The sequence below is a fragment of the Salvia splendens genome, chromosome 8 (assembly GCF_004379255.2).
Source record: "Salvia splendens isolate huo1 chromosome 8, SspV2, whole genome shotgun sequence".
In the NCBI taxonomy this organism is placed as follows: domain Eukaryota; kingdom Viridiplantae; phylum Streptophyta; class Magnoliopsida; order Lamiales; family Lamiaceae; genus Salvia; species Salvia splendens.
This window is the reverse complement of record NC_056039.1, coordinates 15658107-15682515: the sequence shown is the minus strand read 5'-3', so window position 1 is coordinate 15682515 and position 24409 is coordinate 15658107. Positions and strand designations below refer to the sequence as shown.

Below are 24409 nucleotides of genomic sequence, written 5' to 3'. Positions count from 1 at the left end.
TCCAGTTAACAATTCCTCGTTCGGCCTCTCTTGCCTCTTGAACAATCTTTCCTTTAGAAATAAATAGCGTAACACGCTAATTAGTACTCAAACTATTCTTTTTGAGAAAAGAATGCATGCATCCTATTGGATAGCAACTATCTTTGTCTCGGCTTATAGGATTCTCTTAATCCTACACCGGCTTCACTACTCCGCAGAGTTTATTTATTCACTTTACTAACTTTGGAGAAATTCTATTTTCTCTAAAATAATTCTTTGGGCGCTTATTTAATAAAATATGGATTCTCGGAAAATCCCTTTCTTAGATCTTTTCTTAAGATTTTTCTTAAGGCCGCCCATGGCGTCGCGGGGCGACGCCGGTCGGCCCTTCGCATCTCCGCTTAACCTTTCACGTCTTTGGGACACTTAATTTATTCGGGAATTAATTAATTAAGCTCCAAGCTTAATTCCTTAAATTAATTCCACTCCAACAAATTAATTTCCCAAGTCCACTAAATTAATTTCCGGCCCAAACAATTAAAAGGTTGGCAGCCCATTTCCTATTCTCCTTTTTCTTTTATTCAAATTTTTGGGCCCAATTCTTCAAGAAGCCCAATCCAATTTCATATACTCCCTACCCCCATCGTATTCCTCCAGAATCCCTCCCCAAATTCCATTCTGCAATTCAAAAGAGGAAGACTCAAATTGGGAAGTGAATAGCGGCGCCCATCTCTCTCCCTCGCGGTTTCCGGCGAAATCGCCGCTCCACGGCGTCGTCGCCGGCTCTTTCTCGCTCCCTTCCCCGACGGTCAGTGGAGAGGAGGCGTCGCTCCCTCCTTCCTTCCCTTGCCGCGGCCCGCAGCTGCCCCGCGGAAGTTTCCGGAGCTCCGCCGTCGTCCAACCTTCGCCGGCAGCCCCTTCGTCCTAAAGCTAAGTCCCCTCTCCACTCCCCCTTTTACTCGTTTATCATCGAGTTATGCATCAGCTTGGTAATCGTTGAGTGTTCTGTTCGTTCCTTGTGGTTAAAGCTGTGATTCTTGGTGGGGAGTTCAATTCCTGGAATTGATCCTTGGCTACTATTGTTATGATTTTGCATATGCATTTGGGAGCATTTAGCTCACTGTAACTCTATTCTTGCATATGCTTATGTTGGGGAGGCTTGATGGATTTGCTACTGTTCTATTCTCATGAGGTTCTTAAGAGGAGTTCTATGTTCTTGTGCTACCCGATCATTCTATATGATGCAAAAGGGTGTTGTTGAGGGGTTACCTTGCTTTGTGATCCCCTCTCGGTCTGCCCTCCTCACTGCCACTGCTCCGCACCGCTGCTCCTTACTCCGCTGCACTCTCTTGCCGTGAGAAATTGGCAGAATGCAGTTGTGGAGTGGGGAAGGAGATGGTGGTATTTATAGGCAAAAGCCTTGGCTAGTGAGGGCTGATCCTTGGGAGGCTTCCATGCCTAGATTAGTGAATTTCTTGAGGGGAGGGAGTCCTTTGGCGGTTGCTTGAGTTAGCTTCTAAAATGATGAAAAGCTAGGAAGGGAGTCATTTGGGGCTGCCCTTATTGTCAAATCTGCCGCCTTTCTTGCTGCTGTGAAATGTCCATTGTTCACTTTCCAAAATTAGTTGTGCTCCTTATTTTTCTCATGTGTGCAAAGTATTGACCTCCCCCTTTTTGGGTGTTTTCTTTGCAGGTAAGTAAGCTGCTTTCTTGGAGCTTGGTGGAGGGGACTTTTGAGAGATGGAGGGGAGAAGAGATGAGATTTGCTTACACTCAACTCCCTACTCCCCTACTCATCCTAGTTTAGTAGAGAGAAATTGTATATCCATTCTTGTGAAACTCTTGGATTTGAAGCTCAAAAGTGGTGTAGTATTTTCTTCATTGGACATTTGAATGTAGAGATATTTGGGGCACTCAATTTTTCTTAATAAAAGTGTCACAATTACTTTTATTCTTGCAATCTTTTCTTTTGTACTCCAAATACTCCATGAAATTGTATTTGCTTTTCTTCAACAAATTCCAATAATCTCTTATTTCAAATCTTGCCATTTAAATAGAAATCCTTGTTGCACTTAAACTTTCCTCCTCAACAAAATACTTAATTTGATTCTACGTCGGAGATTACAACAAGATATCCTTCGTTCATACGGACATTAATCGCGCTAAAAGAATCTGATAAAACGATTAAAAATCCGGGGCGTCACATTCCACCCTCCTTAAACGAAATTTCGTCCCGAAATTTGTACGGCTTTACTCGAACAGCTCGGGATATTGCTCCCTCATCTTATCTTCCAACTCCCACGTGGCCTCTTCCTGCCCGTGGTGCTCCCAAAGTACTTTCACTGAAGGAATGGATTTGTTTCTTAACTGCTGCACCTTCCTGTCCAGAATTGCCTTCGGTTTTTCCTCATAACTTAGATCCGGATTTAATATCATCTCCTCCTGATGAACCACGTGCTTCGGATCAAACACATACTTCCTGAGTTGGGATACATGGAATACGTTGTGAACATTTCCAAAGCTTGGCGGCAACGCCAATCGATAAGCTACTGGTCCCACAGCCTCTAGGATCTCGTACGGTCCTATATATCGGGGTCGGAGTTTTCCCTTGACTCCAAATCTGGCTATCCCTTTTGAGGGTGATACTTTCAAGAAAACTTTATCTCCCACCTCAAACTGCAACTCAGTCCGTCGAACATCTGCATAGGACTTCTGTCTGTCCTGAGCCTCCTTGATCCTCTCTCGGATTCTTCTGACAATTTCTATCATTTCCTCAATTACATCTGGGCCCAAAATCTTCCTCTCACCGACCTCATCCCAGTAGAGGGGTGATCTACACTTTTTTCCGTACAGCGCTTCATACGGAGCCATGTCAATCGTGGCTTGGTAGCTGTTGTTATAAGCAAATTCTATCAATGGTAGCACTTGCTCCCAATTGCTCCCTCTATCGAGCACTACTGCTCTCAGCATGTCTTCAAGCGTCTGAATGGTTCTTTCCGACTGTCCGTCGGTCTGTGGGTGAAATGCCGTGCTGAAATTCAGTCGCGTCCCCAGCTCTTTCTGTAGGCTCTTCCAAAATCTGGACGTGAATTTGGCATCTCTATCCGACGTGATCGTCGCTGGTATGCCATGCAGGCGAATGATTTCCTTCACGTACAACTGGGCTAGCTTCTCTGATCCATACGTGATAGGAATCGGTATAAAATGAGCGCTCTTGGTGAGACGATCAACTATCACCCAAATCGCGGTATTTCCTCTTTGAGATCTTGGTAACCCCGTGACAAAATCCATGGCTATATGTTCCCATTTCCACTCGGGAATCTCTAACGGCTGCAACTTTCCATACGGCCGTTGGTGTAGGGCCTTCACTTGTTGACAGGCAAGACACCTCTCGACGTAGGATGCTACATCTCTCTTCATGCCGTCCCACCAGAACTTCCTTTTTAGGTCCTGATACATCTTTGTACTCCCTGGGTGGGCGGTGTATGCGGTATCGTGCGCTTCGCTCATTATTTCATTTCTGAGCTCTTCTTGGTTGGGTACACACAATCTCCCTTCAAACGTGAGCGCATTGTCTGCCTCTTCCTGGTAGTTCTCTTGTTTCCCCGTCCTCAATTTCAAACGCAACTTCTCCAGAGTTTCGTCCCGTCTCTGGGCTTCCACGATCCTGCCCCTCAAATCGGGAACAACTACTAGAGTCGAAATTATACTTTCCACTGTCTCAGGTGCTTGCACCATCTCCAAACTCATTTTGTCAAATTCTCTAAGCAGTTCTTCTTCCTGGGTGAACAGGACTACTAGTTGGTGCTGACTCTTTCGGCTCAAAGCGTCTGCCACAACGTTGGCCTTCCCTGGGTGGTAGTTTATGCCACAGTCGTAATCTTTCACTAGCTCGAGCCATCTTCTTTGTCTCATGTTCAAGTCCTTCTGCTCGAAGAAGTACTTGAGGCTCTTGTGGTCCGTGAAAATCTCACACCTAACTCCATATAGGTGGTGCCTCCAAATTTTCAATGCGTGAACCACTGCTGCCAGTTCTAGGTCGTGTGTTGGGTAGTTGAGCTCGTGTGGTCTGAGCTGTCGTGACGCATAAGCAATCACCTTCCCATTCTGCATCAACACACATCCAAGTCCGTTCTTGGAAGCATCTGTATAGACAACGTAGTCCGTCCCTGATTCTGGGACTGCTAGTACGGGTGCGCTGGTTAATTTCTCCTTTAGTAGTTGGAAGCTTGCCTCACACTCGGGAGACCATGAGACTTTGGTTCCCTTCTTGAGTTGCTGAGTCATTGGCCTTGCAATCTTTGAAAAGCCCTCAATAAACCTTCTGTAGTAGCCAGCTAGTCCGAGGAAACTTCGGATTTCGTTGGGCGTCGTCGGAGCCTTCCAGTTCCTTACTGCCTCTACCTTGGCAGGATCTACTCGGATTCCTTCTGCTGTTACAATATGTCCGAGGAAATTCACCTCCTTGAGCCAGAATTCGCACTTGCTGAATTTGGCGTACAACTTCTCTGCCCGTAGTGTCTCTAGGGCAAGCCGTAGGTGTTCCTCATGTTTCTTTCTATTCTTGGAGTATATCAGTACGTCGTCAATGAAGACTAAGACAAACTTGTCGAGATATGGGTGGAAAACGCGGTTCATCAAATCCATAAACACTGCCGGTGCATTCGTTAGTCCAAACGGCACCACCGTAAACTCATAGTGACCATATCTAGTTCGGAAGGCTGTCTTGGGCACATCCTCCGGCTTAATCTTCAGTTGGTGATAGCCTGACTTCAGGTCCATCTTGGAGAACACACTGGCTCCCTTGAGCTGATCAAACAGATCGTCGATCCTGGGTAACGGGTACTTGTTCTTGAGAGTCAGCTTGTTAAGCTCTCGGTAGTCCACACACATTCTCATGGTTCCGTCTTTCTTCTTGACAAACAGTACAGGTGCTCCCCACGGCGAGACGCTGGGTCTGATGAATCCCAGGTCCAGGAGTTCTTGCAACTGTACCTTCAGTTCATCCAGTTCCTTTGGAGCCATTCGATATGGTGCCTTTGATACCGGGGCAGATCCTGGTTCTAGATCTATGGTGAATTCTACTTGTCGGTCTGGCGGTAGACCCGGTAGTGTGTCAGGAAACACATCTGGAAAGTCGCGAGCGACTTCGACTTCCTCTAATTTCCTCTCTTCTTTCTCCTCTTTGTTCAGGTAGACAAGGTATGCCGGGCATCCCTTCTTCATCAACTTGCTGGCTTGCAGCATTGATATCACGGACTTCCGGTTTCCCATGGAGATTCCTTGAAAGCGAGCAGGTTCACCTTCGATGGTTTTAAAGGAAATTTGCCTTTCCTTGCATAGGATGGTGGCATGATTTTCAGCCAGCCAGTCCATTCCTAGGATTATGTCTACGTTCCACATAATCATAACACTGAGATTGTTTGCTACAACCTTAAGTTCACCCAGAGTGATTTCTAAGCTCGAGCAAGTACGAGATATTTCTATCCGTCCTCCTACTGGGGAAACTACTTCCATCCTATGTTCAGATTCTTTCGTCTCGAGTTTCAAAGTAGTCACGCAATGAGCAGATATAAAAGAATGCGAGGCACCAGTATCAAACAGAAGCATAACGGGTGTGTTGAAAAGCTTACCCATGCCTGCCAAATTTCCCTGGTTCACCTCTGGCTGCTTCTGTCTCATCGCATAAGCTTGAGCCTGTGTCGGGAGTTTCGGCCTCTGCTGCTGATTCCTAGGTGTCTGCTGTGAGTTTGTTCCAGGTTGAACATTCATTGCGCGCAGCTGTGGGCGCTGAGCTGACGGGTGAAGTTTTGCTCCCGTCCCTGGGTTCTTGCTTGGGCAGTTCTTAGCAAAATGTCCAGCTCCTCAGCAGTTGAAGCAAGTATCAGCTCCTGCCTTGCAGATGCCGCCATGCAGCCTATTGCATCTAGGACACGGACTGGTTTTTGACATGTTCCCCCTGAAAGATCTAGGGGTAGTCTGGTATCCACCATATTGTGGCCTGCTTGGTCCATACCCTCCCTTCTTAGGATCAGGTTGAGCTCGTGGTCCTTCCCATCTCCTCTTGTCCCTGGGTGCTTGGGACTGAGCCGGGGGTGGAGTAGGGTTCACAGCTGGTGTAGTCTTTTCCCCTGGCATGGCTGCCTCGATGTCCAGTGCTCGTCCCAGAGCCTCAGTGTAGGACAGCCCTCCGTGGCTAGCCAGCGTCATGCGTATCTCGTGCCTAAGTCCAGTACATAACTTTTCAGCCATCTTGGCGTCGGTATCTACCTGATCTGGGGCGTAACGAGCCATCTCACAGAACATCCGGTCGTAGTCCGTCACTGACATTCGTCCTTGCTTTAGATGGTAGAATTCAGTCTCCTTTTTCTTCCTGTAGCTCTTGGGAATATACTTCTCATAGATCTCAGTTTTAAATTCCTCCCAAGTCATCTCTCCTAGTTGCATTTGAGCCATAGTCTTTTTCCTCGCCTCCCACCAAAAGTCTGCGGGTCCAGTCAGCTGAAAAGTCACACAGGACAGCCGCTCCTGGTCTGTGCAGTGTAAAAAGTCGAATATGCGTTCCAAAGCGCGGATCCATGTTTCTGCCACCGTTGGGTCTCCTAACCCGTTAAAAGTTGGTGGGTTCTGTCTCAGAAACATTTCCTCGACCCGACGATCCTGCGGTTGGGGTGGTGGCGGTGGTGGAACTGGCGATGGAGGTGGTGTTACCTCATTCCACTCCTCTTGCACTTCCCCTTCATAGATTGGGAGGTTGTTTCGGGCTTGTCCTCTGCCCCTTCCATGTCCTCGGCCTCGCGGCCTGCCTGCTCTCCGTGGTGGCATCCTATAATTTATAAAATTTTCTCATTACGTACACAACATACACGATAGCTAAACGGAAAGCTTGGATCTTTAAGATATAAACGAACAACGCTTTTCCAGATAAAGAGATCATATATACCATCGCAAACTAGTACATCATCAAACAAGTTTGCCTCGAAAGGTCTTTTTACAAAAGAACGTACATCCAAGTACGCATCATGAAGCTCCTATACTGCGGAACATCACCAAAAGTACTTAGCCACTGCCCGTCTAACAGCTCGGGTCTTACGTGCTAATCCAAAAGAAATCTACTACCAATCTCAAAAAAAACACTACATCAGAACGCCATCATACTAAGACGTTTCTGATGGTACAAGCCACCTACCGCTCCTCGTCTGATCCTAGAGAGCTCAATCCTGAACTCCCCTCAAAGTCATCATCACTATCCACAACCAGGATAGGATCCTCAAGTGCCGCCCCTGGCATATCCTCGAGTGCTGGGGGTGGAGTTGCGACCATCGGGAACAGGACCCCCTCTAGGTCCATCTCAGCGCGGATGGCCTGCAGCCATGCCATCCTCTCCTCCGACTGCTGACGGAACCTGGCGCGGAGGTCCTCCACCCAGGGGTGAGCTGGTGGTGGCTCGGGTGCCTCGACTGCCTGTCTCACCCTCTCCGGGGCCCTCTCCTGAGCTACCATGGGGTGAGTCATCCGGACCTCTCCCGGACTCTCATCCTCGTCGGCAACCACCATCGGGGCCTTGCCTCGCCCCTCTGGATCGTGCCTGGCTCTCTCTGGCTCTGGCGTCCCTGGATGCCGGGACGGTCCTGCCTCGTGGTCGTGGCGGCCCAAGGTGCTGCCCTCGGGAGGGGTCGACATGCTCCACTGGAGTGGGGGTGGTGGAAAGTCGCCCTCCGCAACAGGTGGAACGTCCTGGAAATGGACATACTGTAAGAAGATGAATGATATAAAGCCGCGAAAGTCCCCAATCATCTCCTGGGTATCGACCCTCCTGTAAATGTAGCTACTGGACATCCAAGCGGCCCAGACCCTCCACTCATCGGGAAGTACAGAGATCAGCTGGTGGATGCCATCAAGCTCGGTGGTACCATACTCGTGGGTCCTTTCCCACAGCACGTAGAATCGGCACAGAATCGGCAGTATGCCCTCTCCGTCATACGGGCGGTAAGATCGGTATGCACGAAGCAAGTACTCCGCTAGGCTCTCGTAAGCATCAAGCGTAGGTCTGGCTGGGTCCCGTCCCTCCATCTGCACGGAGGTGGATCCCGAGTCAGAGAGTGCAGTCGTAAGAAAACGTAAAGAACGTAAAGGCGATGCATGCGAGTCTAAGGAATCACCAACTGGAGCCACTATACTGTGATCTATCGTCATTAGACTAAGTTCTCATCTCAACTATTGTTCCGTAAGGCTTTTGTGGTGAAGAACACCAATTTCTTTGGATTTAAACGAGTGACTTGGTCACCGTGAGGATCCACCTTGTGCTAATTCCTTATAGCACCGTTCCTTGTCTTTCTGTCTTAACAGTTGCCCCTCTTGTGCTCTCACGCACTGGGCGTTGGTTTTCTGGCTAAAAGTCGTGTTTCCTTGGCTCACACTTTCATACTCAACTTTGTGATGCATCATCTATCTAAAAAAAAAATCGATTGCTCGGGAAAGCAACCATAGGATTTATAGTTCATCCTTCGTAGTCCTAGTTTGAACTACATTCTCTAGGAAAGTTCTTATTTCCCTTCGATTCTTCTTTATTTCCTTTATCAGGAGGGCATCCTCGTCGCACTTGGTTCTAGCGACCTCAAAATCTCACTACTTTAACTTTCACCTCGGTTGAATGTCCAGGAGCATTGATCGAGTCGATTATTCGAAAGGATCTAGTGAACGAGTCTAGATCTTGACTGAAGAAGTGTGTGGATAGCAGAGCCGGAAAGAAACTAGGGCTCTGATACCACTCTGTCACGACCCAATTCTCGTTAAGGATAACGAGATTGAGTAATTCGCGACTAATGGGGGATTAAAGAAGCGGGGATAGAAAGGGGGTAGAATCTGAAGAACTTGCCGAAGCCAAATGATGGATATCACAAAATAAGAACCAAGTATTCGGTTACAATTTCTCAAAACAGAGTAATTCAACAAGTCAAATGAATCAGAGTTCGATGATGAGACATTTCTATTCTCTTTTAACAAAACACAGCGGACTAGGTCCCTATTGAACGACTTCGTGTATGAGGACACGAATCGCCTGGGAATCCACACGATTATTTACTAGCATCGACTCCGATCAATTCTCCTCTCTCTGGGCGTTCAACCTGCACATTTATAAATACATGCAGGGCTGAGTACAGGAGTACTCAGTGGACACGTGCCGAAAACAAAACATACAATATAAGTTGTCATCCATCCACAGTATCACGCGGGGTTTTCTCAAAAGGCCCGAGCATACTAAATTCTTGTGTGATCTTACAAGTCCGACTGCAGTCTAAGTTCTTTCGTATTCTACCATGTCTGAGAAACTAGTGTGTCGTGAAGGTGGCCACCTTCAACGAACACCCTCGCCGGCCAACCTCTCTCTAGGATGGCTCACAGCTCTTGTGCACATTTTTCCGAATAGGATTTGCGGTCCTATAGGGAACCGAATTCGTTACTAACCTTTCGGCATTGCCAAAAGTCTCGGCATATAGCCCCTTTCAGACAGGTCTCAAAAACAATTATTTTATGGCATGACAACAACTTTGAAAGAGATGATCACATTTTCATTTTTCAGAAATGATATTTCATAACTTCAAAACATTTGCTTTATATCCACACTATAGTGCTGGATATTAAAAGAAAGCCCACCTGTTATGCTTATCTCCAGTTAACAATTCCTCGTTCGGCCTCTCTTGCCTCTTGAACAATCTTTCCTTTAGAAATAAATAGCGTAACACGCTAATTAGTACTCAAACTATTCTTTTTGAGAAAAGAATGCATGCATCCTATTGGATAGCAACTATCTTTGTCTCGGCTTATAGGATTCTCTTAATCCTACACCGGCTTCACTACTCCGCAGAGTTTATTTATTCACTTTACTAACTTTGGAGAAATTCTATTTTCTCTAAAATAATTCTTTGGGCGCTTATTTAATAAAATATGGATTCTCGGAAAATCCCTTTCTTAGATCTTTTCTTAAGATTTTTCTTAAGGCCGCCCATGGCGTCGCGGGGCGACGCCGGTCGGCCCTTCGCATCTCCGCTTAACCTTTCACGTCTTTGGGACACTTAATTTATTCGGGAATTAATTAATTAAGCTCCAAGCTTAATTCCTTAAATTAATTCCACTCCAACAAATTAATTTCCCAAGTCCACTAAATTAATTTCCGGCCCAAACAATTAAAAGGTTGGCAGCCCATTTCCTATTCTCCTTTTTCTTTTATTCAAATTTTTGGGCCCAATTCTTCAAGAAGCCCAATCCAATTTCATATACTCCCTACCCCCATCGTATTCCTCCAGAATCCCTCCCCAAATTCCATTCTGCAATTCAAAAGAGGAAGACTCAAATTGGGAAGTGAATAGCGGCGCCCATCTCTCTCCCTCGCGGTTTCCGGCGAAATCGCCGCTCCACGGCGTCGTCGCCGGCTCTTTCTCGCTCCCTTCCCCGACGGTCAGTGGAGAGGAGGCGTCGCTCCCTCCTTCCTTCCCTTGCCGCGGCCCGCAGCTGCCCCGCGGAAGTTTCCGGAGCTCCGCCGTCGTCCAACCTTCGCCGGCAGCCCCTTCGTCCTAAAGCTAAGTCCCCTCTCCACTCCCCCTTTTACTCGTTTATCATCGAGTTATGCATCAGCTTGGTAATCGTTGAGTGTTCTGTTCGTTCCTTGTGGTTAAAGCTGTGATTCTTGGTGGGGAGTTCAATTCCTGGAATTGATCCTTGGCTACTATTGTTATGATTTTGCATATGCATTTGGGAGCATTTAGCTCACTGTAACTCTATTCTTGCATATGCTTATGTTGGGGAGGCTTGATGGATTTGCTACTGTTCTATTCTCATGAGGTTCTTAAGAGGAGTTCTATGTTCTTGTGCTACCCGATCATTCTATATGATGCAAAAGGGTGTTGTTGAGGGGTTACCTTGCTTTGTGATCCCCTCTCGGTCTGCCCTCCTCACTGCCACTGCTCCGCACCGCTGCTCCTTACTCCGCTGCACTCTCTTGCCGTGAGAAATTGGCAGAATGCAGTTGTGGAGTGGGGAAGGAGATGGTGGTATTTATAGGCAAAAGCCTTGGCTAGTGAGGGCTGATCCTTGGGAGGCTTCCATGCCTAGATTAGTGAATTTCTTGAGGGGAGGGAGTCCTTTGGCGGTTGCTTGAGTTAGCTTCTAAAATGATGAAAAGCTGGGAAGGGAGTCATTTGGGGCTGCCCTTATTGTCAAATCTGCCGCCTTTCTTGCTGCTGTGAAATGTCCATTGTTCACTTTCCAAAATTAGTTGTGCTCCTTATTTTTCTCATGTGTGCAAAGTATTGACCTCCCCCTTTTTGGGTGTTTTCTTTGCAGGTAAGTAAGCTGCTTTCTTGGAGCTTGGTGGAGGGGACTTTTGAGAGATGGAGGGGAGAAGAGATGAGATTTGCTTACACTCAACTCCCTACTCCCCTACTCATCCTAGTTTAGTAGAGAGAAATTGTATATCCATTCTTGTGAAACTCTTGGATTTGAAGCTCAAAAGTGGTGTAGTATTTTCTTCATTGGACATTTGAATGTAGAGATATTTGGGGCACTCAATTTTTCTTAATAAAAGTGTCACAATTACTTTTATTCTTGCAATCTTTTCTTTTGTACTCCAAATACTCCATGAAATTGTATTTGCTTTTCTTCAACAAATTCCAATAATCTCTTATTTCAAATCTTGCCATTTAAATAGAAATCCTTGTTGCACTTAAACTTTCCTCCTCAACAAAATACTTAATTTGATTCTACGTCGGAGATTACAACAAGATATCCTTCGTTCATACGGACATTAATCGCGCTAAAAGAATCTGATAAAACGATTAAAAATCCGGGGCGTCACATTGACCTTTTTGAGGAGCCGCTAGAGGAGGATGTTACGCATCCCATATACTTCGGGTGCGTCCACGTCTCCTGCCAAACGTTGAGGTACTTGAACGGCTTGTAGTTCATGGATTGGTAGGTGTTCATCGCGGCAGTGATGATGTCGACCTCGCTCCGGCCGCTCCTGGCATTCTGCTCTTCCTGGAGGAAATAGCCATTGAACTTGTCAATTTCATCGTTGGCTCGGAAGATGGTGTTGCGCACCATACTCTCGTTGCGCTCGACCATTCCCGGCGGCCGATTTTCATTGTACCGGCGAGCGATGCGCCACCAAAAGTGATCACCGGATTGGTTCGTGCCAACCACCGAATCTTTGGAGATTTCCAAGTATGTCGTGAACAATTTATCCATCTCCGCCGGAGTGTACGGTGTGCGGACACCGTGGGTAGGAGGAGTCGGAGTTTAGGAGAGGGCGGTCGGCCTAGGCTTCGGTGTCCACCCGTATTGCCCTTCGTGGGCACCTTGGTCGTCGATTGGGTATGGCGGTAGCCACCCGGAACGCCCGAACTTTGGGTTTGAGGAGGGGCCAAATATTCCGTTTCCGGACTAGGAAACGGTTGTGAACCGAACCACTCGGGGTTCCAACTGTGGGAGGGCGGGGGTCATCGCCTTGGCCGGACATTGTTATGATGTAGGAGTGGAAGAAAGATTGAGAATGGATATGAGAGAATGAAGATGAGAATGGATATGAGAGAATGAAGATGAGAATGGATATGAGAGAATGAGGATGAGAATGAATATGAGAGAATGAAGATGATATTTGTATAGTTTGGTCTGAATTTTTGGGTGTGAAAGTGGGGTATTTATAGATGAAAATGTGTATTTTTGGGGAAAAAATAAAAAAAAATTAAAAAGTGGAAAAAAACGGTAAAAACGGATATTTTTTTTGGAAAGTGAAAAAATATTTTTTTTATTTTTAATCGATTTTTTAATTAAAAACTAATTTTTAATAAAAAAATAAAATTCATAGTCGTTGCCCAATCGCTGCTCGTCACATCGCCTGCTTGCTGGCACGGACGTGCTCGATGCAGCGAGCAGCGCCGTGCCAGCGGCGCGAGTGCAGCGGCAGCGGACCTCGTTCTTGCCAGCGGCACGGACGGACGGTGCGTCCACCGTTGTGCATGCTCTTATGTGATGACCTTTGAAAAGAATTTTACCTACTAATAATATTAAGTTTTTCATAAATAAAGTAAATTGTTTAATTGTACATGATTTTGATAAAACTATTAATTATATTACAATACTAATACAAAGGTAGTTTAAAATACAATATTATATGACGTACTATATTACAATATTTACAATTCATTGAACAAATAACATCCTTCCAAACTATAACCTTTAAAAGTCATATATTAGAATATAGCATTGGTAAAAATTAGTGCAGAAAATGAAACGCGACAAATTTTCAGGGAGGGAGGGGTAGAAAATAATCTTTAAAAGACATGGGGGCGAATCAAACCCATCACCTCTCCAAAACCAAGGTCTATAGACGAGATTGCTTGCCAACTGCGCTATAACATCCTATGATTAATATTTGTGAATATGTATTATAGTTAAAACTCAAATGGCTAGGGGCCAAAGGGCCCCACATGCCCCACCGTAGCTTGCCCCTGATTGTCGATGCTCTACCATTTAAAATATGATAGATATGTCAGATTTATCTATGACATTGATATTGTTATTCATCCTAAGACCCCAAAAATTGAATGCTAAATCCATTGACATGGATTTGAGAATTTTCCCTATTTTCATCTACTTTGAGAATTTTGTTAACATGGTAGTCTGCATTTTGCCAGATATTACAACAGTTTCGAGTATTTTAGAGCATCCACAATCCCGTCTCGGGACCAGGTCTCAAGTCCCTGCCACATCAGTATTCAGCTCATTTTCTGCATCAGACCACAACTCTCATAACCCCGCAAGCCCTATTCAGGCCACAACCATTAAATTGCACTATTTACAATTAAAAACGTTGAACAATTATATTTCAAAAAAATCATTGTTCATTCGGAAATTATAAATTACAAACCACAGAAATATAAAAAAAATACAGACCCTAGAAATTAAAAATTACAAGTCCTAAAAATTCAAAAATTACAATTTCTAAAAATTGAAAACGCCGAACAATTATATTTCGAAAAATTCATAGAAATACTGTAGAGGGAATGAAAATGTTGTAGAGTTTCAATATGCAAAAAAATTGATTTTTTTATATATATAAAAAATCGACTTGGGGTTCGGCCCATGCGCTCACAACACTGGGACAGGCCGCAGACAGGCGTGGCCCCAGGCCTCTCCATCGTCCCCGAAGCATCCAAGGCTGTTCCACCACCACCTCCAATGCGCGCCAGGCCCCGGGCGGACCCCATGCGCACTATTGCCCCTCTTTTTGCATAGCGTTGTGGGTGCTCTTATTTGTACCGTAAAAATAAGAGCATGCACAATGGTGCCTTGAGGAAGAGTTGGGCTCGTGTCGTCAGCAGGGCACGCGACGAGCTCGCCGTTGTGCTCGTGCCCAGTCCACGTGGTGCACCGTGGGCTGGGCGTGACGCCCACTCGCCCTCCCGCGAGTAGGCGTCGTTTTTATTAGTTTAAATTTTTTTAAAATTCATAAAAATAAAAAAAATAAAAAAATCATTAAAAAAATTCCCACTTCCCATAATATGGCTGTTTACGACTGTTTTTTTTCAATTTTTTATCCCCAATTCACCCAGGTCATCTATAAATATCCTCTTTAATCACCCAGTTTTTTATATCGAACCTAATTATCTCTCAAATATTTTTCTCAATTCAAGTATGTTTAGAGGAAGGGGCCGAGACAAGCCAAACCAAGTGAGAGGAAGGGGATGAGACGGGCCAAACCAAACGATCCCGATTCTTCCACACCTATTTCATCTGGAATATTGTACGTTGCTACAACGGAACAGTTCTCGTATGTTGCTGTTAGAGCGAGCGACACATCAACAAACAATTGTACTCCTCATGTCTTGTTTGAACATGCTGCCACTGTGGTTGCCATCAAAAGAGTAATATATATGAATAAAAATAAGGCCGAGTTCATAAATAGTGGAGCATGATTGAGCATGCTCTAAATTAATTTGAAAAACGCAATCTTTCTTAAATCGAATTCCATCTTCTCGGCCTATCTTCCCCTACATGTTTCCATTCCTCTCACAAATCCACAAAATCAAACTCGTGGGTTGAATTTTTTACTAATATTTATATATATAATAATTAAATAATTATAGGTATAATATTACAATTTAAATATTATATTATCTTTAGACCGACACAATAATTAATTACTACATTATTCATATTTTGAAGTAAAAATCACCCCACACAACTTTAATAATTAAATTGTTTATGTTGTGATTTTTTTAATATTTCAAAGAATTTTATTTAAATTAGTGATATGCTGTGCATTTTTAATCATTTTTATTGTTTTAACTATACTTTTGTTAACTTCTTATTATACGATTTAATTTTAATTGTTACTCACTCCGTCCCTGAAAATTTGTCCAATTTTTCCATTTTCGTCCATCCCACAAAACTTGTTCCATTTCACTTTTTACCATTTTTTTGTAGTCGACCTCATATTCCACTAACTCAATCCTACTAATATTTTATTATAAAACTAATATATAAAGTAAGACCCACATTCCACTAACTTTTCCAAGCTTTTCATTACATTTCTTAAAATTCGGGTCGGGTCAAAGTGAGATAATATTTGGGGGACAGATGAGGTATTATACAAAAGCCAATCTTTACCTATAGATTAAATTTAAAATTAAAAATAAAATTTAAATTAACAATTTCTTAATATTCGGCACATTTTTCAATTTACTTAGACTATATGATAAAATCCACCAAACAAGCACATTTTAAAGTACGCTACTCTGTCCTAACTTAATTGTCACTCTTTTCTATTTTGGCCTATCCCAATTTAATTGTTTCACTTCATTTTTATCCATAAATTATAAGTAGGTCTCACATTCAACTAACTCAATCTACTCACATTTTATTATAAAACTAATATAAAAAAGTGAGTCTCACATTCCAGTAACTTTTCCAATTAACTTTTCTTTACATTTCTTATTGTTCGTGTTCACTTCAAGAGTGACAGTTAAATTGGGATGGACGGAGTATTAATTAAGTTTAAAATTTAAGAAATAAAATTAAAAATCGAACCATAGGTTTAATAAGGGCATCTCCAGTGGCTTTCGCCCAGCAATAGTCCAGCCACAAACTCCTCTTGCCACATCATCAGCACTAAAAATCCTCCTGCCACATCATCAGGGCAAACAAATAGCCCAGCAATAGCCTAGCCACATCACCCCTAATTATATAAAACAAATAATTGACAATCACACAAAATACGGAATTAAATGTACGAGTGTACGACACAGATACGGGAAAATTCAATAATATTATTTAAATTAAAAAAAGTACAATAAAAAAATACATTAATTTAAAAAAAAATTACATTAAAAAATACATTAATTTAAAAAAATTACATTATTTAAAAAAAACACGACCTCCGCCTCACTCCTCGTCTCCGTCGCCCCCTCCCACCGTCACCGTCGCCGGCACCTCCTTATCCGCCGTAACCCCCGGTGCCCCCTGTCTTCAAATCGTCAAGCATGCTCACGAGCATTGCGTGAAGAAACTCTTCTCCTCGGGGTTCGTCGCCGTCCGCCATTCTGCTAACGTCGTGGCCATCTAAGCGCGCGTTTGTTGACATCGCGTATACATAGTGTTTTGAAATTTTAAAAAACAAAATAAATTAAATTTGCTCGGCGGCGAGCGGACCAGCGAGCGCTAGCGAATCGGCCGGCGCTAGCCGATTTTTTCGCCGAAATGACGCTCGCCGGTTCCAATGGTTCGGCGAGCGGACCGGCGAGCGCCGAAAATCGGTTAGCCGGCCGCTCGCCGCCATTGGAGACCCTCTAAGAACAGCGCCCGCTGCGCTGTCTCCGCTGAAAACTCAAGACTCATTTTCAAAAAAAACTATTCACCTCCTCTACTCTCTATTCCTCTAATACTCTTCCATGGAGACGAAGAAGCCATAGCGTGGGGTCGGAGCTGGAGCAGCCATGGGTCGACGGCAGATTCTGGGAGATTCTCGGAGGTACTCACGGAGTGGCGGTGGGTCCGTCATTGCTCTCAGCAGCACGAAACTAAAAGCAAACCCAACATTTCGCCAATTCAAGGTTCCACATTCAACTTCCGTCTTCCCTCCCACTCTCAAACATCTTTTTCAAAAGCCGCCACTCACATCCACCGCCGCCGCCGCGACTCCTCAGAATGCAAATCCCGTCAAAACCAAGAAAGCCCAAACCATTTCCGCCCTCATCAACACCACCCCCTGGTCCGCCCAGCTCGAAGCCCGCCTCTCGCCCCTTTCCCCTCTCTCCCAGACCACCTTCTTCCAAACCCTCCGCCGCATCAAAACCCCATCCAAAGCCCTCCATTTCTTCAACTGGGCCCACCGCTCGGGCTTCCCCCACAACCCCCATTCCTACTTCATGATGCTCGAAATCCTCGGCCGGGCGCGCCACCTCAATCCGGCCCGGAACTTCCTCCTATCGATACCCAGCAAGTCCGGCAACGCCGTCCCTCTCACTGACAAGCTCTTCAACAGCTTGATTCGGAGTTACGCCGACGCTGGCCTTCTCCAGGAATCGGTCAAGGTGTTTGTGGCCATGAAGTCGATGGCAATTTCGCCCTCGACTGTCACATTCAATAGCTTGTTCTTGATCCTGCTGAAAAGGGGGCGGGTTGGGAAGGTCTTCCAACTGTATGATGAAATGCTCAAGACGTTTGGGGTGAAGCCCGATTCGTACACCTTCAACGTCTTGATTCGGGGCTTTTGCAAGAACTCTATGGTTGATGAAGCGTTTCGATTTTTCAGGGAAATGGATACATTTGCGTGTGAGCCGGATTTGGTGACGTACAACACGATAGTTGATGGATTGTGTAGGGCTGGGAAGGTTGATATTGCGCGTAATGTGATGAATGGTATGCATAAAAAATGTGAGAGTTTGAGGCCAAATGTGGTTAGTTACACCACTTTGATAAGAGGGTACTGTGGGAAGGGCGAGATTGAGGAGGCATTGGATGTGTTGAAGGAGATGGTTGGTAAAGGGATTAAGCCGAACCACATCACTTACAACACTATCATTAAAGGGCTTTGTGAGGCTCAGAGGTTGGATATGGTGAAAGAGGTTTTAGGGGATGAGGATGGGGTTAGATTTGTTCCAGATTCATGTACTTTTAACACATTTTTGAGTGCACATTGTGATAGGGAGAGTTTTGACGAAGCATTCAATGTTTTTGAGAAGATGAAGGAGCTGAAGGTCGAGCAGGATTCAGCTACCTATAGCATCCTCATTCGCGCCTTGTGCAACAAGGGGAGTTTTGACAAGGCGGAGGAGTTACTTGATGAGGTATACGAGCAGGAGATTTTGTTGCGAGATAAGAGCAGCACACCTCTTACTGCATCATACAATCCGGTGTTTAAGCATTTGTGTGCAAACGGAAAGACTAAAAAAGCTGAGAGAGTGTTTAGGCAGCTCATGAGAAGAGGGAAGCCGGATCCTCTTGCTTTTGAAACATTAATCTTGGGCCAGTGTCGAGAGGGGGCATTTGAGGATGGACACAAGCTCCTAATCTTGATGCTTAGAAGGGACTTGGTGCCTAGTATGAAGATTTACGAGTCACTGATTGATGGTTTGTTGAGAGAAGGTGAGGTAACGCTTGCTCTCGACACTTTGGAGAGGATGTTGAGAAGCTCTCATCTCCCAAGGACGTCTGCGTTCCATCGTATTCTTATGGAGCTCAATGGAAAGGGATGTGCTAGTGAATCTGCAGACTTGATGATGCTGATGTTGAACAATGAGATAAGACCGAATATCAATCTATCGACCAATGCAGTTTGTTTGCTGTTCAAGACTAGGATGAAGGAGCGGGCATTTGAGCTTGTGAAGAGTGTGTATGAAAGGGGCTTTGTTGTGAATATAGGAGATGTGATATCCTTCCTCTGCAAGGATAAGCAGTTTCTGGAAGCATCAGAGCTACTGGGGTTTAGCCTGAAAAATGAGCAGAACGTGGATGTGGAGGTATGTGTTGCAGTGGTGACTGGAGTTTGTGAAGCTGGACAGCTAACGGAGGCATTTAGCCTTTACTATGAATTGCTTGAGAAAGGGATTCAGCTACCTGTGAGTTGCCTTGAAGAGTTGAGAAATGAGTTTGAAGCTCAAGGGAAGCTCAAGGAAGCTGAATTTGTTGCAAAGAGATTATTGCATGCTAGCAACACTCTGAATCCAGAATCTTATATTTAGGGCATGATTGGTAGCCTATTTAGAGCATGTTTAATCACTGTTGAAGCCCATAAGCTTGTGTTTGGTGGCTTGCAAGCAAACTAGAGGATCCAGTAAAAAGGAAACGGGTTCACGATAGTTGTGTCAACTAGCATGATTTCTTTGCTAGCTCAATCCCACCGAGGACCAGGTATAGTGAAGAGGCAGTTTCACAATTCTCTGGCAAATATTAATCGATTCCATATTTGCCCTTGTTCTCCCACTTTGAAGAGCACCGGGCGACGGGAGTTTACTCCAAATTAGGCGTTTATCGGGCGCTGCCGTTCAGTTGAATTGGAGCCAGGTGAGGTCGTTCTCCTCTTCCTTTCATTCACTAATGGACCAATATGTTTGGTAGAAATTATGGAGTGATTTAAATCGTGGTTTTTGTGCGAAATTATGGACCGGCTAGGCGGCTATTGCTTGTTCAGTTATTGATTGTTCAGTTATTGCTTGTTCAATTATTGATTGTTCGATTGTTGCTTGTTCGATTATTCATTTTTCGATTGTTGCTTGTTCAATTCAATTGGTGTTCTCATTCCCCTGGAGATTTTGGTGACGAATGAACTAGATTGTTTATGCTATTGTTTTCCTCCCTATGTTCTGCTTTGCCTTGTCGTGTTGACGGTTTTAGATTTTGTGCAGGTTCGTGTGAATTGTGTGTAAATTGTGTCTGTAGCAGTTTGGTAATCCTCTTCACCACCCTCTCCGTATGGAACCTCATAAAAAAACATGAATTACCTTGCCTTTTGTGCACGAAACTGAACCCCATGTTGTTTGTGTAGAATGTTGAGTGCTGGGCAAAAGAAGAGGAAGGAGATGGATGCAGTGGTAGTGATGATAGAGGAACTCAAATTGAACCCTTCTATCGACTGCTTTTGTAGCGGGACAACTACCGTTGTTTTGATAAAGCAAGTCTCTTTCCCCTTTGTTACATGCTAGTTACTATCTTTTGAAGAAACTTTATTAACTAATGCCATGATTTTTTGGTTGGAATTCGTTACATTCAGCTTGTTAGCTAAGGTATGGCCTGAAGTTTCCACATTATTCGTATTCAAATCTTTGTGATTTTTGCTTAGCAGATTGCAATGATTTGTTGTGTTATCAATCTATTTACATTTTACAGACATGTATTCGGCTTTGTCATTTGCAACCTAGCTTTTGGGTACTTTGAATTCTCTTCTAGAGATTGATAACTTCTTTTGTGGATTTATTGAGATTAATGTCAGTAGCATATAGTCGTTTTCTGCCTTGCATTGTGGGATTATCTGAGTTTAATGATGGATCTAATGACTTGTGAACACGATCATCTGGATCTTATGATTGGGAATGTTGGTGACTCCAGAGCAGTACTTGCAACCGGGACAGGGACAATGTTTTGGCAGCTTGAAACCTAATCTTCCAAGTATGGACTCTCTGCTGCTTACAATGAATGTTGAAAAGCTTTTTCGAATACTTGAATTACCTCGCCTTTGGTGCACGAAACTGAACCCTCTATTGTTTGTGTAGACGATGGATACGCCTAGGAAGTGGGAAGGAATAGACTTCAAAATCCACTCAACTAGAGGTAGAGGGAATTGGGTAACCCTACCCTAAATTATTGGAGATGGATGTTTACATTCAAGGTCAATATTGGAAAACAACCATCATTTTGCAGCCGTGTATGCTTTGAACCAAACAAATGAAAGCCCAATTCCATGGACTTTGTATTTTCTACCAAACACTCACATTCTCTTGTTTATACTTTATACTACATTAAAACTAAAAGTCAATTTTGATCCTAAACATATGACTAAAATATGAATTTGGTCTAAAATATTCACTTTTTGAAAAACCGGTATATAACAAATGAAATTGTCATTTTTTTACAATTCCGTCAAAAAACTAACGGTCATGCCGCTGTGTAATTAGCACTGACCGTTAGTTTTTTGACAAACCGTACTACTTCATCGACATTTTCATTTGTTATGAACATGTTTTTCAAAAAGTGAATGTTTTGGATCAAATTTATATTTTTGATCATATGTTTAGGACCAAAATTAACCTTTACTCTTTATATTATACTATCACAAAATTCATGAAACACACTTTATCTCAATAATCTTGCTAATGCCTTGCAAGGTTACCAATTGCACCCTTAACAAGTTACATATAGTTATAGTTTTGTTACACAGGCAGATCTACGCATTCTGGCTATTTCTAAGACTCGCCATTATATCAAAACTTTGATAACAGCTTGTGTGAAACACGTAATAGGAATTGAACTCAATCAGCCTCAGAATCATCCGAATCAGTCCCGTACATTTCCACCGGTTGCGGATCAGTCTGGCTGTCGTCCCCTTCATATTCATTTCTCGCTCTCTCTTCCTCTCTTTCTCTCTCAGCAGCTCTAGCTTTAGCAGCTTCAAGCCTCAAACTCACGGCATCCCAAGAAACCAGTTTCTCCATGAAGGTCGATATATAATCAGGCCGCCGGTTCTGTAACAAATAAATTCACTTTGTATCACTACAGACAAAGCACATAAACACGAGCATCATGGTTAAAGAGACGAAGATTAACCTGGAAATCAAGGTAGTAGGCATGCTGAACAGAGACAGTTGAAAACACCAACAAGAAAGCAAATTAGTTGGGGTTTTTCATATATAATTTTGAAGTGTTTACTTAGCTATCAATTTTGCTTACCTCCCAAACATCAATCGTCAGCAGCGGCTGCAACACCATAGCCAAAACGAAACAGAAAACAAGATATACGATAAAAATAAGCACAGCTGTAATAAACATACACCAATTGAAAGACTGCGATGAGACGAGTTGGAGAATAAAGTTAACTAACAGAGTAATCATAGACAAGAGGATTGATAGCATTTGGACTCTTCACCACCACTAGCTTCTTGTCTTCCTCCGATGGAAGAGGATTCACAGCATTTCCAACGTTGAGTTTATTTGCTTTATCTGCGACGTGTAGAAACCAAAACCATCAACTCTCGTTATCGATTTGAAGACAATGTAAGAGGAGAAGTGCTTACACACGAGCCACGCCCAACCAGAACCGAACTGCGTTGCTGCAGCTGCCTTGAACTCAGTGACAAACGCTTCAAAAGAGCCAAAATCTCTCTTTATCAAATCTAAAACTTCTTGAGATGGCTGACCTCCACCTCCGGGCTTCATTGACTCCCAGAAGAACTCATGATTCCACACCTAGCAATAATGAACAAGGTGATGACATTTGACAACTTCAATTGCTGATCAATTCTCGAATGAGAAGGGACTGAAGATGAATACGACATACCTGAGCAGCATTGTTGAAGGGAGGAAGGAGATCACCCTTGTTATAAGTGGCAAGTATGATTTCCTCCAAGGGCATGGTATCTAGTTCAGTCCCAACAATCTGCTTGTTAAGGTTGTCAACATATGCCCTGTGATGCTTCCCCCAATGATATTCAAATGTTTCGCGGCTCATATGAGGTTCTAGCGCTTCCTACGCATTCAATTAACAAAGCCCCATTATTGAAATTTGAAACAAACCTAATACTCCTCCTGTCCCATTAAAAATGAAACGTTTTCCTTTATGCATTGTCCCATTAAAAATGAAACATTTCCTAAAGTGAAAATAACACTATCTCTACTTTTTTTTCTCCTACTTTACTCTCTCTTCTTCATTAACTCACAAAACACCATTACATAAAATCCCGTGCCGAAAACCAAATATTTCATATTTATTGGGAGCATATATTTATACATATATATGCAGAGATTATCACAAGCAATTGAGAAATGCGATAGTATGCTCAATTATCTTACAAGTGAGTAAGGCGGGGGCTTATGCTCGATCTTCGCTGTTATCGCACCGCGATAAGGCCTCTTGACGCTTCTCTGCAATGAGGAAATCGATTTAGCAATCAACAGAGAAGCTAGTTTTTCACCAAATTATTGCGTCATTTACTCAAACACCTAATCCGCACTAAACTGAGAGGAGTCGTGAATAACAAAAGGAATCCGAAATTCAATGAAACAACATCGCCATGAGCAGGAAATGCAATGTAAAAAAGCGAGCACACACCTGATTGTTCCGCCATTGGAGGCGGCGCGTAGAGCCGTGGGAACTAGAAAAGGTGAATTTTAAAGGAGTGGCAACAGCCGCAGCCATAACTGGAGACGAAAATGTTATACAGCAAAGCTACGATGCAAGGCGTGTGTGTGAAACGAGATAAACTAGCTAGTGTAGTGTATGAATATGAGTTTGGCAGTACAATGATGTACTACAACGCAGTACAGAATTAGTTAGTAAAATTGTGGTGCACCACACCACAGTCTCGAGGGAGGACTTCTGGAAGACCCTTCGGTCTTATTAGGATATGTCAAATTTATCCCATCCATAAAATGAGGAAAACTCCTTGACTCAATTTTTTTTAAGAGTGAACTATCCTAATAGGGTATGATATTATTGAAAAATATACCAATGCTTTATAAAAAAAATTTATAACTTTTTTGTCTCTACAAATTACATTTTTGTACATGTCAGTCTTTTATACCTCTCTCTGTATTTGAAAAATCTACTAACTGTCATGTAGAGCATTTTTTGTCTTTGGAAATCACAGTTTTGGTACTTCTTTAATCTTGGTACTTCTTTAGTCTTGCAATTTTTTTTGACATCTATAAAAGCACCTTTACGAAAAAAAAATTTACATTTCTAGCACTAGTTAATTTATATTTTTACAACACAGAACATTTTCTTTTGAATTATACTCTCTCCGTCCCACTTAAAATGACATGTTTTCCTTTTTAGTTTGTTCCAACTAAGATGACACATTTCATTTTTTGGAAACTTTCTCTCTTCAATTAATACACTCAACTACTTTTTTCACTCATATTAAAATATTCATCTATCTTTCTCTCTCTATTTTAATACTTCCACCCACATTTTCTCTCTCTAATTAAACACATTAACCAATAACTCCTAAAATCTCGTGCCGGCTAAGGAATTTGTCATTTTAGCCGGGACGGAGGGAGTTATTCACTTAAATTTTTTGAGTAATTACTTGAATACGTATATATTGAGCTTTATAATAAAAAGATACTTTAGTTTACTTTAATATTTTTATTAAAAATGTTACTTACAAGAGTTCGATTTAATCTACGGTAGATATAATTTCACTTAAATTTTAATTAT

At 43.3% G+C, this 24409-nt stretch overlaps 3 protein-coding genes across 7 annotated transcripts; 1 reads left to right on the top strand and 2 right to left on the bottom strand.

The window, feature by feature from the left end:
- Positions 1-5844: 5844 nt before the first annotated feature.
- Positions 5845-6804, bottom strand: LOC121745831. Its single transcript, XM_042139776.1, has one exon. The coding sequence runs from the start codon at positions 6802-6804 to the stop codon at positions 5845-5847; it is 960 nt and encodes a 319-aa protein (XP_041995710.1).
- Positions 6805-16876: 10072 nt separating this feature from the next.
- On the top strand, positions 16877-20989 carry LOC121745333 (pentatricopeptide repeat-containing protein At1g02060, chloroplastic-like). 5 transcript variants are annotated; one of them, XM_042139195.1, is made up of 5 exons: positions 16877-19542; positions 19884-19924; positions 20024-20261; positions 20584-20643; positions 20748-20989. In XM_042139195.1, the coding sequence occupies exon 1, from the start codon at positions 16974-16976 to the stop codon at positions 19218-19220; it is 2247 nt and encodes a 748-aa protein (XP_041995129.1). In that variant the 5' UTR covers positions 16877-16973; the 3' UTR covers positions 19221-19542; positions 19884-19924; positions 20024-20261; positions 20584-20643; positions 20748-20989. The 5 variants fall into 5 exon arrangements, with proteins under 5 accessions (XP_041995129.1, XP_041995128.1, XP_041995131.1 ...); XM_042139194.1 differs by having other exon boundaries at positions 20024-20643; XM_042139197.1 differs by having other exon boundaries at positions 19884-19948; positions 20024-20643.
- A 323-nt stretch (positions 20990-21312) lies between these two features.
- Positions 21313-23577, bottom strand: LOC121745572 (superoxide dismutase [Fe], chloroplastic-like). The gene is made up of 8 exons (XM_042139528.1): positions 23300-23577; positions 23041-23112; positions 22529-22717; positions 22266-22437; positions 22073-22191; positions 21922-21948; positions 21799-21822; positions 21313-21716 (listed from the first exon to the last, which is right to left on the bottom strand). Exons 1-8 carry the CDS (start codon positions 23384-23386, stop codon positions 21504-21506), a joined length of 903 nt encoding a protein of 300 aa, XP_041995462.1. The 5' UTR covers positions 23387-23577; the 3' UTR covers positions 21313-21503.
- Between the last annotated feature and the right edge of the window lie 832 nt (positions 23578-24409).